General features: G+C 33.2%; 2 protein-coding genes across 2 annotated transcripts; both read right to left on the bottom strand.

Annotated features, from left to right (window-relative positions):
- Positions 1 to 667: 667 nt before the first annotated feature.
- LOC110626411 (4-hydroxy-3-methylbut-2-en-1-yl diphosphate synthase (ferredoxin), chloroplastic) lies at positions 668 to 8009 on the bottom strand. The gene is made up of 20 exons (XM_021772283.2): positions 7801 to 8009; positions 7337 to 7570; positions 5808 to 5965; positions 5424 to 5530; positions 5241 to 5341; positions 5082 to 5158; positions 4317 to 4436; positions 3981 to 4211; positions 3561 to 3677; positions 3387 to 3461; positions 3222 to 3299; positions 3024 to 3083; positions 2872 to 2934; positions 2585 to 2729; positions 2329 to 2467; positions 1784 to 1861; positions 1546 to 1705; positions 1352 to 1450; positions 1137 to 1241; positions 668 to 1004 (listed from the first exon to the last, which is right to left on the bottom strand). The coding sequence occupies exons 2-20, from the start codon at positions 7542 to 7544 to the stop codon at positions 903 to 905; spliced, it is 2223 nt and encodes a 740-aa protein (XP_021627975.1). The 5' UTR covers positions 7545 to 7570; positions 7801 to 8009; the 3' UTR covers positions 668 to 902.
- A 2783-nt stretch (positions 8010 to 10792) lies between these two features.
- LOC110626412 (yrdC domain-containing protein, mitochondrial) lies at positions 10793 to 14419 on the bottom strand. The gene is made up of 5 exons (XM_021772284.2): positions 14293 to 14419; positions 13843 to 14077; positions 12811 to 12986; positions 12085 to 12376; positions 10793 to 11062 (listed from the first exon to the last, which is right to left on the bottom strand). The coding sequence occupies exons 1-5, from the start codon at positions 14354 to 14356 to the stop codon at positions 10996 to 10998; spliced, it is 834 nt and encodes a 277-aa protein (XP_021627976.1). The 5' UTR covers positions 14357 to 14419; the 3' UTR covers positions 10793 to 10995.
- Positions 14420 to 15583: the final 1164 nt, after the last annotated feature.

Here is a 15583-nt window from a genome sequence, read left to right as displayed (position 1 = left end):
AAGGCCAAGATAAAAAGATGGGTTACGCTTTTTCTCCAAGAATGGCGCTGAAGTTTTAACGGATCACATTCAACAGAAGCTAAACAAGTTTTATCCCCATTACTTGAAAGTTGACCAGAACACAGGCCAGTTTTGGATCAGAAGGTTTGGCTAGCTTCACGTTAGAACTAGTTTCAGTTCAAAATGGTTTTAATACAAAATGGTTCCAATTTGAAGCATTTTTAATATTGTTCTATTTGATCTAGTTTGAAATTTTTAAAATTACAATAATATTAATATTCTATACATAATAAAAAGTAAACTTATAAGATTTAATTTTATGAGACATTATTTTTTTTAGTTTTAATATAAAAAGATTTTTGGGCTGATTTCATGTTCGAGAAAGGTTTTAACTTCGAGTTCAAGAAAGAAGGATTGAAACCGGCCCAAATATTTTGGTTCCGGGCCAGTTTCTGACCAGAACCGTTGACTTAATATGGTTCCGAGTTTGACGCGGACCAATCTCATTCCCATTTTAAACCGGTACGAGGCTCAAGTCTACTTAGAAAAGGAAAGCAATTTGCCAATGCATTCTGCCTTAAATTAGAACCAGAAGAGCAAAGGTTCAAATTCTATACTTCTGGAATTCAATTTAATTGGTATGTCCAAGAACATTGGTTGATCAAAATTTAAACATAAAGGAAATCTTCAACTTCTTATTGGTGAGAGAGAATTACAATGTTATTTGTATTTGCTAATTGAACATCATATTCTGATTGCACCAACCTTCACATACAAAGGAAATGTTTCTACACGGTGCAAAAACTAGATTTCAACTTCCGGTGCTTGCGTTACATGTATAACAGAATTTCAATAACTCTTTCTTCCTATACCCAATCAGAATTACTTGATATTTTATATAATTACTCTTCTGCAGGAGGATCAACCCATCGGCCATGATCTTTGATTAGCTGGATCAATGCATCAGTAGCTTCCTCCATTGCAATTCCGCGCTTTAAAACAGTCTGAAACAGAATCCAACTCTCCATCAATGGAACAATGATAAAGAAATATGACTTCATAAAGGTTTGAAAACTAACCTAAAACCTTAATTTAATTTAATAAATTTTACTTGGAAGCAGGGAAGAATGGAGTACCTTTCCAACATATAGGTCAATCTTTCCAGGAGCACCCCCAACATATCCAAAATCTGCATCAGCCATCTCCCCTGGCCCATTTACGATGCAACCCATAATTGCAATCTGACAATTTTATAAACGGGGAAAGGGAAAAAGAAATGACATTAGTCTCAAAACAAGGCAGTGGCTAATCAGGATCATCCATTAAAGGAAGAGAAGAAGTGAATATCTACCGAGACACCAGGCAAGTGAGATGTCTTTTCTCGGATTTCTGCACTTATTTCTTGAAGGTCAAATAAAGTTCTCCCACAGGATGGACATGACACATACTCCTGAAATTAGATTTTGGCGATTTAAATTAGCAAAAACCAGAGTCTCTTAAATTAGTTGTTATAATCCTGTTTATTCCAAAAATAAGCTTTCATACCGTCTTTGTGTTTCTCATTCTGCAACCTTGGAGCAAGTTGAAAGAGGTATTCCTCAGAAAATCGAAGTCCTGGTCTGGGGCTTCTAGCAGGATACCATCTCCAAGACCATCTACTAAAAGAGCCCCTGCATTAGTACCGGCGCCAATGACCAAGTCATCCCTGGAAAAGAAAATAAAAGGATAAGCCACAACCATTCTTGCATCTCAGTTGATAATAAAACACATGTTCTTTGATTACCTGTGAATTGCGTTTGGAAATTGAATATGGTGAATTACAGGGAAGTTCAGGGCATTGTCTGATAGATACTCGAACAACCTGCAACCAACAGAAAGTTTTAATACTGCCAGGACATGGAAAGGTGAGCATTAACCTTTAAAAAAATACTGTTGCCCTAAAGAATAACAGGGTACCAGACGCACTAAATTGTCCACAACCTTCAAAATACTCTTTCACAGAGGTTGTTTTAAAGTCACAAAAAAGCAACCATACTGTTGCACCAAAATATCCTCAACCTAGTTAATCTATTGATAAAGGTGCCTGAGACCATATGAATTCAGGAAGTTCGGCAACAGAATGGATTTCACAGAGAAAAGGCTCTTCTCCTCTGTTATGTCACAACAATAAAATATTTTGTACTTTTCCTTCATCATATAAAAATTTATTTCAGACCAGAGATGCTTGTGCACCTGCTGTCAATCATGAGCAATCAAGCCCCATACTGTATTAAAAACCAGTCTTATAGATTCAATAGTGACTATTAAAATCCAGAGTCTGCATATTACCTTCTTGCTGCATGCACTCTACCAATTTTGTCTTCTGTAAATGGGAGATCATGAAGAATCATTGTAGCATCCGAGTCTTTGAGGATTTCCAGTTCCTCATAAGGCTCATCACCACGCACAGATACCACCAAGCGTGTACCTAGAGTTAATTTCATGATGCACTCTTATCAGTATGCTTCGCACAAACATGGAACTGTTGAAAAAGTAGAATTGCTGATTAAGAACCCAATAATCAGAGAATGGTGAAAAATGGTACCTTCTGGCAAAAGCTTGTGAGCACCACTTGACAACTCCTTAAGATTTACAAGAACCATGGCATTGGGTAATGGCTTTGTTAGCTGCTCTGACAAAGGAGTAATAACTCCCATGCTAATATCTATCAGTCTTTTGAGTGCTAGCCGCTGGTCAAAGAAAGTATAATATAAGGTCACTGTCAATCTTTGAGTGAATTAAAAAATATTTGTATCACAAAATAAGACACATCTAATCCAATGGATAGAATTATTTTCCATACAAAATGAATCAAGATAGTTAGGATCTTACAGCATCATTATCCTCCACAGGTGGAAGCTCTCTTAATAGAATTGAGTCAACTGTTGCCAGGTCCTAATTAAAAATATTTGAGTCAATAAAAAGAGTAATTATAACACAAATCAACTTCAATGACTTTCTGAGCAATAAAATGAAGAATGGACCTTAAAAGGCATTCCAACAACAAGCTTTGCTGCAAGTGACTTGTATAGAAGTTCAGGTGCCTGGAAGGAGAGGAAGAATAGATGAAATACATGAGAATAGATGAAATACATACTTCACAACATTGGCTCCAATCTTATTTCAAAAGAATGGAAACAAGAAAAAAAAAAACAAGAAAAAGGTGACAAATGAGTGATTACCTTCAACTGGTCTAAGGAAACTGACATGAGAACAGAGCCATCACGGTGCAGGGCACCTCTATAATCCACCTCTTCACCCTGTTAATTAAATGGGGAATCAATTATCCGTTGAAGCTTGAATAGAACGCTAAGCAGAATTAAAAATTTCATGAGTTATGTGCTGACCTCCTTTTGTACTGGTAATTGACCAGATCGGCGTTGGAAATCAAAATAATGCCTGTGTTTTTCTTCAAATGGTGCCTGACCAGGGACAAATTCCATCAGAATTAATTAGCAAAGTTCCACACAGTACTTGAGCATTTTAAGTTGTTAACTCGGTAATATATAGGGAAAACGTACCACTCCTTGTTGAACTGCAGAAGCTCTCATACCAAGGTTGGCCAACCTTCTGCAAGGATCAATCTCCTTCTCTGGCGGTTCTGTAAGTGATACCCTGATTGTATCACCCAAACCATCCTGCACATCCAACGGTACTTGTCAATTATCATGCTATATGTAATTACTTTCTATTTTTCCTGAGATCTCTTTCATTATGAAGAAAAGAATTTGGACAGGAAAGCAAGATCACACAGATAGAATTGCAATGATATCTACCATAATTAATACATTTTTTCAGTTCATCACCAGTGCATTATATTTCACTTCCAAAACTGGGTGACTGCCTGATGCAGATTTCAATATGCATATGTAGTAATATAATGGCAGAAGGTTCTAATTTTCGTACATGTTGAATGTGCAATAATTATGTTGTAAGAGTACCTGAAGAAGAGTTCCAATGCCAATTGCAGATTTCATACGTCCATCTTCTCCTTCTCCAGCTTCAGTGACACCCAAGTGCAATGGATAATCCCAGCCCTGAACATACATTTCAGCTACAAGAAGACGGTATGCCTGGACCATAATGACAGGGTTGCTTGCTTTCATGGAAAACACAAAATTATGGAAGTCCAATTTCCGGCATATTCTCGCAAATTCAAATGCAGATTCAACCTGTTGGAGAAAAGACAATCATTATGATGCCAATGAACCTGGAAGTCCTATTCATCACGCAAGCAAGAAAGCTTATCAGGATCAACAGAGAGAATAGCTACTCACCATTCCCCTAGGCGAATCTCCGTAGTAGCTCATTATACGATCTGAAAGACTCCCATGGTTTGTCCCAATACGCATTGCCCTTCCATACTTCTTACATTTTTCAACCAATGGAGTAAAAACCTGGAAAGACACAGTTGAAGGAAGGGAAATTTATTCAGAGTTGACATATCAACAGAAATTGAAGTTAAATACAAAATCTGAGGTGCTGAATATTTGACATTGATTAGCTGCATCTTTACAGGCACAGTTCAAGGGATGACAACAAAATTTGCAGATGAAGGCAAATTTGAAGATACACCCGTTTGACAAATAAAAAGGCTTGGATTCTTTTTTTTTTTTTTTTTGCCCACTCAACATAAAAGAATTCTATGCCTTCATGAAACTTTGGTTCTGCCACAATTTGCTAGTTGCAGGTTTAACAGGAGAATTAGAGGATATAATAGGAACAAATTACTGAATAGTCAATGATAAATGTCAAAGGCTGAGGAAAATATTCACAGGTTTTAACAGAAACTTATAGAGGGAGTCAAAGAATTTCCAAATGTTATCAACTTTGAACAATAAAAACTTCCCTTTGGCATACTTGGCATAAAAATTTTCAATCACCACTCTTTCCATGTGCTAATCGTGGTACTAACATAATGAAATGGAAGGCATTTCGAAAATACTAGCGGAGAGGTGGGAGAAGGGAATAGATACAGCATGCTCATAGCTCAAAACATTTAAGAATAATAAGTGAACATTTTTTTTGGGCAGTATTTTGACCTGCTCAATATGCTCAAGTTCTTTCTCATAGTCCTCTTCTGTGTACTCAAGCTTCTCAAACTGAGCCCGCCTATCAGCTGCAAAGAGAAATCATGTTAAATACAAAAAGGTTATATTAAATATCTCAAAGAAAAATTAAACCAACAGATAATGACATACCAAAATTTCCTGGATTTACACGAATTTTGTCAAAACATTCGGCTACTCGCAATGCAACAGTTGGAGCAAAGTGAATATCTGCGACCAGAGGTATATTGTAACTGCACAAAAAGAAAGTTAGTGCCACATTTGATTGACACAAAGACCATAAATAACATTATGGTTGCAATAATTCACACTCACTTTTTCTGCACAAGAGAATTTTTTATTTCAAAGCAAGCATCTGCTTCTCTTTTCCCTTGAACTGTTATCCGAACCAAATCTGCCCCCTTGTCAGCTATTCTCATTACCTACCAAAATAACCACTGTTAATTTGATGAAATCACCAAGAAAATGCAAAGTTGTGTTGCTAAGAAAGTTTATCAGCAAAAAGCTTCTATGAGTAACACAAATATGACTTTTACAAAGAGATCAATGCTAGAATTCTTAATAGGCTTCAAATTATTATGCCAAGACAAGATGACCAGCACATGACACTCATCTGAACAGATTTTGAAATATGACGGGTATCACATGCACAGTGATGCTCTTCATGCAAAGAAGCTGAAGTAAAGAAAGTTAAAGCACCTGTTCAACTGTCCCAGCAACATCCTTAGTGTCACTCGTAGTCATAGTTTGAACCCTGATAGGATGCTCGCTACCAAGAGCCACATTTCCCACCATTACAGTTCGTGTTTTCCTCCTGACAGTCTTGTGTACAGATTCACAATACTTTTGCCTAGGAACTACATTCAAAGAATCATGGATTAGATGAACAAATTAAACTGAAAAAGGCAGAAAGATACAGATGTTCACATCAAATATCTTGTTTTTGTGGTCTCTTGGAGGAAAATCTTGATTTCTTTGTGTTTGTAGGCATGTGTGCATGCGTGTCCATATAGAGAGAGATCAAGGCAAACATCAAATTCCACCTCAATTGAGTTTGATAACAATGTCTCACTGACGCAACGAAAATCGAAATTGAAGAAAAGCAAGTGAACAAAACAATGCAAATTGAAAATTTATCAAATTCCCTTGTTCCCAGTGATTTTAAGAGCCATTCGACTTCAATTGTGATTGATTTTTATGTTTGAAAGTTTTCAAGGACGCAAAGGAATGCCTGTAGTTCTTTTGATTCAATTTTTTTGCTCCCATTGAAAATGATAAAGTTGCTTATTCTTCAAATTCAATTCTTGCTCCATCTACAATACAAAACTCTAGGTCAAGTGTTTTTCCAACCAAGGGAAAGTAATGTAATATTGGAACTTGATTAAAATTAAAAACTATTATTTACTGTAATCATTAGAAAATTTTGTATTTAATTATTCAAGTTTTTTTTTTATTATTTTAGTTTAAGGGTGTTTATGTTTAGAATTTTAAATTAGAATTAATTTAGGACTCCTAGATTTGATGTAATTAGGGCTGGAAACACTCAGTAAGTACTAAATGGGACCTTAGGTTTCTTCATAATTAGATTTGATTATTATTATCATTATTAGTAAATAAAAATTACTTGAGAATTAGTTCTCTAGAGAATTTTTCTTTTTTTATCTTGAGAATTTTCTTTTATCTTTGTTTTCTTCCTTCTTCGACATCACTTACTAAACTGTGATTTTGTTTGCATTACAAACCCAATTAAAATTGTTGTTAAGATGCATTGATCTCTTAAACAGGGCCAAAAGAAAAGGGAGGAAAACTGTTTTTCATTTTCTACAAATATACATTCTCTGGAGATATCTACGCTGGAAAAAACATTCAGTTAAAAGATCAATAAGTCGATTCATCATTTCAGTTACATAAGCTCTAGCGAGGATTGCTTCTAAAACTAATTTCTGCATAAGCGTCACGGTCAAATACTTTGACCAAAAGTAACAAACACTGTTTTTTGGTTGATTTTGGAGAAACATTAGCTTTTCAGCCGCTTGTGCCATCTATAACTAAAAACAGATTGCTTTTACCCAAACCGCGGCAATTCACGGGGGAAAAAAAAGGAAGGATAGAAGTTTCCACCTTAAATCCTCTTTTTAAGTTTATTTTTCTCTGCCAAATATTAGAAGTAGAAAGTGCCAAAGCTCTTATTTAACTCCATAAAAATTGTAATGTAGATGATACTATACCTAACAAAAGGCTCCCTTCTGACGCTGGCTGAAGTTCAACCATCTCAGGACCAGGATTCGAGTTCCGAATTATTGAAATTTTCTTCCTACCAGACTTGATCCTCTTCAGATCACAAACTCTCACAAAATCCATGCTCTTTCCAAATCCTAAGCTGGAGTCTCTAGTCTTCAGACCAGTAAACGACGCCGGCACAGCTCCAGTCGCCATTTCCACCAAGAATCAAACTCTCTCACCTACGTTCCAATCAAAACGCACATAATTCAACCAATCAATGCATGCACACAAACACACATAACCAAAAAATTTAAAAAAGAAGCTCCTTAAGCTAATTCAAAATCGGACGAAAAGTTTATGTGATTGAAACACTCTCAATATCAGTAGCTTCCTTAGCTGCAAAATCACAGCCTTAGAGCTGGTAGTGGTACGAGGAAGGAAGAAATTAGAGGAAAAGGCCGTAATTTACCTTGAAAGGAACAGAATTGCAGAGTGAAGAGAGAGCGACGGGTGATGGTGAAGGCGAAGAATCTGGAGAAAATGAAGCAGTGGCTGCAATAAGGAGATTGAGAGGAAGGGAAGGGCGTGGCGTGTGTCTGGAGATGAATCTGAACTAAAATTTCAGGCGGATTTGTAGTTGAAGCCTGAATGGGTGAAGGCAAAGAGCAAGCGAGAAGACGACAAAACTCTTATTTCAGCATCTTATTAAATTTGTACTGGTATATTATTTTTATTTTTGAAAAAATATTATTTTAACCCCTATAATTTAGTAAAATGACTATTTAATCCCTCTAAATTTTGAAAACAGGTGAATTGGTCCGTATATATTTAGATAATTCTCTCTCATAAATTATAAAAACTGGATATTTGAAATTATAAAATTGCGAGAATTGAATAGTTACTTTATAAATTATAAAAATTAATTAAAAATAGATATATAAATCATACATTTATGATAAGAAATAATTAATGTATTTTAGTATTTCACTAAGTGAAGAAAATAACGAGATAAAAAGGAGAGGTTGAAGTGAACTTAAAGATAATTAAAAGGGCAGAAGTGCAAAAATAGCGAAATAAAAAAAAAATAATAAAAGAGCTCCAAAACTACTAATCATAGTCTTTCAAGGGACCGTTTAATTTAAGATGTTGGAGAATGCAGTTGCACAGCGCTGACTCGCAAACTGTCAAAAACGAAACGTCCCCACGATTTTTGCGATTGGAGTCTCACTTGGCTGGCTCCGCCACTCAACGACTCTTATTTATTTGTTTGTTTTTTATTTAATATTTTATCCTTATATTATTATTTTTTCTTAATTTATTTAGTGTTAATAGAGAAGACAAAAGAGGATTATTTAATTCTCAATTTTATTAAAAATAAATTAATTTTTAATATTAAAATAAAATTAAAACATTAGTAATAAGTAATTTTTATAATATGTTCTATAAAACATTTTATATTCAAAATTTAAATTCGGGAGATAAAAAGGTATTTTTTGTTTTAGAAATAATATAATTTTCGTGAAACTAAACTCTCCCACGAAATGCACGTTTAAAAATTGATGCATGTTGGCGAACATCACATGGATCTTGGAAGGCCCAACCCCAAATTGATTGAATGCATGTGACTTTGGATTTTTATATTAATTATAAATATAAATTATACATTTAAGTGATAAAGAAAGCTAGGAAGTGTGCTCAACAGCAACCATATCTCATAAACTAATTCCTTCAGATCTGTGCCACACATGCTGATGTATTCTACTTTACAAATTATAATTAAATTATTTGAAAAAAGAGTAAAATGTTTATAACAGAATAAAATATCATGAATTAAATAATTTCTCATTAAAAATAAAGATTAAATTATAATTTCGATCAATTTTAAAAATTATATTGTAAATTATTTTAAATATAATAGGTTTTCTCATATATTATTATATTAACGTAGTACATTTAATTTTCAGTGCTTACTGCTTAGTCATTTACTTGTAAAGCCTTCAAAAATCTTAGTCAATTCTGCCACCATTTCTCCTTGCATAACTTAAAAAAAAACCAGCTGGTCTTTCTGCCAAATTATATATCTAAAACATTAACCCTAAAAAAAGCAACCACTACCTGAGCATTGGCTACATTGAATTCTTATTATTCTACTGGGCATGCACATTTTGACCTTGACCTTGTACTAAGACACTTTTAAATTACCGTTGAAACTTTTGTTAGTACCAAACAGGCTCTCCATCAAAAGAGATCTCTACCATTTTTATAACACAAGTACAGGGAGGCAGGCCTTGATACCACTGTTCATGCAATGCTTTAAAATGGTTTATTAAAATGTTCACAATCACATGATAATCCAAATCAAGGGACTAAACATCAAGCCATGAATGCATCTATAAAGAAAAGAAACCAACTCCGAAATTTGGCAGCAACAAAAGTTCAAGGGCTGCAGATATTTACAAGTCAGAGTTTTCTGCTTCAAATTTCCTATAGCTGGCTGCTAGACGCCTGTTGTTTATTTACATGTAATTACAACTTAAAAAGTGTATTTCATTGCAGGATTTTCCAGTCAGGAAATGTTCAAGAAAATGACAGCAGCTCCATATTGACTAAATATGGCTGGTGGTCTAAGATGGCTAATAATCATAAGTTGTTAGTCTAAGTTGGAAAAGAAATAAGGAATAAAAATATTACAATATTTAGACTACCTTATTGGAATGATAAAATAATAAATCAATAAATATGCACACTATTCTTGACCAACCAACACAGAAAATATTTAAAAATATTAAGTCAACATAGCCAGATCAATATATATATGCTAATTTATTCATCTTGGAAACTTGTGACAACATAAGGTGATGAGTGATTATTTTTGTCTCTATTTCAGATATATAATTCATCACATATAAAACCTTTATTGAAAAATAGCAACTACATTATGGACAGGAACATAACCAGTCTTTAAAATCTATTAAGTTTGAAGAAATACCTTCACTTGCCAGTGTAGAAGCCTATGAGCTTTTTGCATAACCACTAATGTTGAGGAATGTAGCAAGCTCCATATCTCACCAGGAAGCTGCAAATAAACTTGTCCTTGTGTTTTCATGAAAAAGAGAACGTCACAAACTCCCAAATAATCCAACAGTCGTTCAAAAGTCAGACTGTTATCATGATTTTCACCAAATGGTATCATTCCCTGAAGTTCTTCCTCTCGTATGCTGGTTTCTTTAAGTGGAAGCTCCACAAAATTCAGCTTGCTAATGTAGCTGGGTGGGTTAAAACCCTGAAAATGGAAAGAAATCTAAAATTTTTTCCCATAATCTTAATTTTTCCTGTGGGTCCATGACTTAAGTTCTGTAACTTAGGTTAAGATAGAGGTTCCTCATGACATGCATTAGCTTCAAACAAAAATTACGACCCTAAAGCTGCCAATGAGATCTAGATGACTTCATCACCAATGATACACTAATCATAATTAAGTAATTTCATTTCTGTCAACTCACAAGAGTCTTCTACAAGAATTATCTACTAAGAATATCAAAAACTCAGTGGAACATCAACAGAACTTAAGCTTACATCCAAGTCCAATAAAATACAATTGATGCACAGTTACAGTTGCAGCAAATCAATAAAATATTATAAAATTTTCACTTCCAACATTTCTTCAAACAGCAGCGGCTTCCTCAACCAGAGAATGCTTGTCAAGGATCGTCACAGTCTCTTCTTTTGCACTGGAAATACATGACAAAGCAGCATTGTGATACTAAAAGGTCTTGCCAAAAAAATAAATAAAAGATAGAATAAAACACACAAGCACCCAAAAAAGGACAGTGGCAAAGGCTTCAAATTGAGGGAGGGAGAGAGAGAGACCACGACAGTAAGTTACTTCTTTGTCAGTAGAAAGTTTAAAGGTTCAAATTATAGAAACACTGCTCTTTGCAGAAGAGCAGAGGAAAGACTACCAATGATAGATGACCTTCCCCTAACAAAATGAGGAATGAGAAAGACCAGTAGCATAGCCTTCCAAATGACAATAGCATAGCCTTCCAAATAATACTACTATAATTTTGTCCACTTAACTTTTTCAAACATATTAAGGAATACAATTTTTTTATTAACTTTTCAATTAGACTCATCTTAAATACGTTAACAGATGTTTTGAAAGGTTTTTTAAAAATAAGACAAAATTAAATAGGATTATAATAGTTAATTTATATATTACTATAGTCTAAAAAACAAAAGTGGGTAATGATTTTGGAATAACTAAAACAGGAAAGATGTATAAAAATTATGGGACGGAGGGAGTATTACTTAATATATTTCATGGTTGCAACCAATTAGCACAAACAAAAAAGTCTCAAACAAATTTCTCATGAGCAACATTTCATCAGCTATCCTGCAATGTTATTTATAAAGCCAAATGCACCAGCCAAACGGTCTAGTAACATGTTACATATTAATCAAAAAGATTAGCAAAAATCAAGAAATTTTACTTAAAACTTTTGCCAAATAAAGAGGCCTATAAGTTAAGCTTATAGTGTAAGACCACAACAGGTGTCTTGGCTGCTGCATCTGCTTTTGAAAACCAACACTTTGATGTTGGCGAATATGACATGATTGCTATTATTTAAGTAAATTACAAATTTGTATGATGTAATTTTAGAATTTAGACTACAATACCAAAAATTTGGGACCAAAGCTGACAAACTATAGCACCAACAATTTACGTTAGTTTATTCAATCAAAAGTTTACCTTCCAGGTCTAAGAATCTTGTACTTTCCTAGCCTACTGAGATCCACAACTGTTGATCCAGCACGACCAGATGGAAGTACACCACCATCATAAACGTATGCACAATGTTCCCATAGTTTCTCAAAATCCTTGATGCAAACACTACTCGGCTGTCCACTAAGGTTTGCACTTGTGAGAGCCACTGCTCTTCCCAAACCACGAGCAATTACCCTGATGAAGTTGCAATCAGGCACTCTGACTCCCACACTGTCCAAACCAGGATTCAACGACTTCTCAAGTGCACTCAACTCCCCTAAAAACAAATTCCACAATTTACTATTACATAAAAGATTCAAGACAGAGAACAGCAAGCACCCATAGGATATGTTTGGCACTATTATTAATGCTGCTATTGAGAAAAACATTTTCTTAAATATATGTTAGTATAAAAAAAACTATTCAAAAATAAATTTAATATGTTTTGGCATAAAAATACTAAAATACTAAAATACTAAAATAATAAAATAACTTTCCAAAAGGCCTTTTGCTACATCGAAAAATGTTTATGATCCTGATACTCCAATGCCAAACAGTGCCATAGCATACACTAAATAAAGTAAAGATTAGGTTAGGGAGAAAAAAATCATTGATATGCAGCATTATTTTAGACAGTCTATTAAACTAAACTCAATCCCTGAGTGCAACAATTTCTTTCATTTTCAGCAGAGAAAAAGAACATTTACAAACCTCTACTTAATACAACAGTAACAGGCCCTGGAAGTAGAGAATCAAGTAAGCCATGAGGCAGGTGGTCAGTGACTGCAAAGTGCTTTATGTCTGATACATCCCCAACACAAATTGCCAGAGGGCTTGTGTGCTTTCGTCCTTTGATTTCATAAATCCTATTAACTGCTTCCAAAGAGCTAGAATAAGGAGAAACAGAAAGTTAGCAACATCTAAAAGTGAAGGTTGCAGCTAGAAAACTGAGGCCACCCAAAATATTTCAGAACTGTACTCAAGTCCAATGGAATTTTCAAATCTGTGTTTATCATACAGTGTCAGAAAACTTGAAGTTTTCATAGACATCTTTATATCTTGTAATTAGCATTTTCCCTTTAATTCTGAAGAAATAAGAGAAAGAATAAATAAGTAAAATTGTGAACCAGATATCTCATTTAAGATTTCTGGCAAAGCCTTATGTAGTTCCATGAGTTTAACGTTAATGTCAATAAACAAGGAATTCAGACCCAGTTCCGAACATGCTTTGATGCTGGATGTCCTGAATCGAAGTAAAAAATATGAATATCCTATTTGCTATTATGAGAGGAATTCCATTCCATCCAGGCACCACACCCCATACAACCAAAAATTAGAGCATGGAAACCTTTAAAACTATCCTTGCATTGTGATACGAACCAGCCCATAAATTGCATGAAATGGATCGGTTAACTTAACATCTTAGGACGAACCTTGGAGTTGAGATTCACCTAAATGTTATAATAATGATATCAAACTGAAGATGTAAAGTATAAGCAGCCAAAATAAGTTGAATGCCCACAAATGCAATTAACAATTGATTTTCTCGTCCATTCATATCATAATCTTCACTATTTTCAAATTATTCATTCATTTAAAAATTAACAATATTTTACTCTTAATGAAACAGTGTCCAAACTGCAGAATTACACTAGAAAAAATAATAGACATCTCTATAGAGGGGAACACAAATTGAAGAAATGAAAGCCGGTAAATAAGAAACATTGCGTTGAAATGGCATACCAAGCATCACAAGCAAATCCATAGAGTGTATCCGTAGGCACTGCAATAACTTTTCCGGCTTTGAGGGCTTCAACCGCTTCCTTGGAATACAGTTCGGTGGCAGGCCGAACCACCCCCAACTTGTTATCAACGTCGACATCGCATTTATCCAAACTCCAAGCCATTTTTTTTGGAAACCCAACTCCAAATTTCCTTTTCTGGGTAAAAAATGGCACAAACCCAATACCCGAAACACCTAAATTATCAAAGTAAAATGGCAGAAATGAGTTCCCAACTTGAAAACAAGATAAATTAAAACAGGAAGTACGAAAGCAAAGAAAGAGGAGATGAGCCAAAAGCAATTTATTTTAATCCATTGTTAAGGCAATTAAACAGAAATAAAAAATGATGAAGAAAGAGAGAAGTAGAGCGAGAGAGCAAGAGGCACTGACAATGGTATTTAAAGAGCACCTTGGAGAGGGGGACGAGCAGAACGAAGCGGGAATTTTTCTGCAACTCTTGCAGGAATATTCATACTACTGCTCTGTTTCGTTTTTTGCTTTTGCTCTTCTTTGTTCTTGTTGTGTAAGGGGGCTAAAAATTGTAGGTTTTAAAAAAATTATGGAAAAATTTATTATTTCATCGTGCCTAATAAATTAATTTTTTAGTTTTAAAAAATATATTAAATATAATATTTTAAAAAATTTATTAATTTAATCAATTTGTTTAATTTTAATTATTAAATATTATTTTAAAATTTTAAAATTGTTTTAATGTGAATAGGCTAATTAATAAATATTTTTAATTTTTTATAAAATTAAAAAGTCAATTAATTATATTTTTCATAGAGAGTAAATAATAAATATTTAATAGTTTAAAATTAATATGAAATTTAATTTGTATAATTTTTAAATATTTTAAAAATATTTTAAAATTAAGAGATTAATTAATAAATTTTTATAAATAATTTTTTAAAATTATAAATTTATTTTAAAATAAATAATTATTTATTTGATAAAAATATTTAAAAATGAACTTCAAGGAGTTTTAAGGGTTTTGAAAATATAATAAATTGAAGTGTTTTGATTAAAAATAGCTTAATTTATTAAAATGATAAAAGAATGATAAGAACATTATTAGTATTTAAAAGCTATTCAAATAATATAATCTTTTATTTAATCGAATAGTAGTTTTAAAATAAGTAATCTATTCAAACCTTAGTGAACATTATTAGTATTTAAAAGCTATTCAAATAATACATACTTGTAATTTCTTATTTTAAATGTTTTTTTTTTTTTGAAATTATAAGCCAAATCAATACAAAACATTAATTTATTTATGAATTTCATAACTGTATTTTTAACCATAACTCAAAGGAGCCGGTTGTGATAAGAATCGAATAATTATATAATTAAAAAATAAATATAAAAAGAAATTTAACACACAAATTCATTAATTTGGTTATATTTACGGTGGCTAGAGTTTTTTTTATTTTTTATGAGTTTTTAAATAGAATACACTAAGAGAATATTAAAAAATATAAAAAGATAAAATAATTTTAAAAAAAATTATTAAAATCTGCAACCGTGAGGTATGGTGTACAGTTCATATTATATTATTAAGCTGCATATCCTAACAATTCTTTTACTTTGATACTAATCCAATCAACTCAACCATTTTCATTCTCCATGTTAATGTATCTAACAAAAAACACCTAGCTGCAAGCATCTTTCATACTATTATAGAAGACCAACTTAGACCT

Source organism: Manihot esculenta, chromosome 11 (assembly GCF_001659605.2).
Source record: "Manihot esculenta cultivar AM560-2 chromosome 11, M.esculenta_v8, whole genome shotgun sequence".
Taxonomy (NCBI): Eukaryota; Viridiplantae; Streptophyta; class Magnoliopsida; order Malpighiales; family Euphorbiaceae; genus Manihot; species Manihot esculenta.
This window is presented reverse-complemented; position numbering and strand designations above follow the sequence as displayed.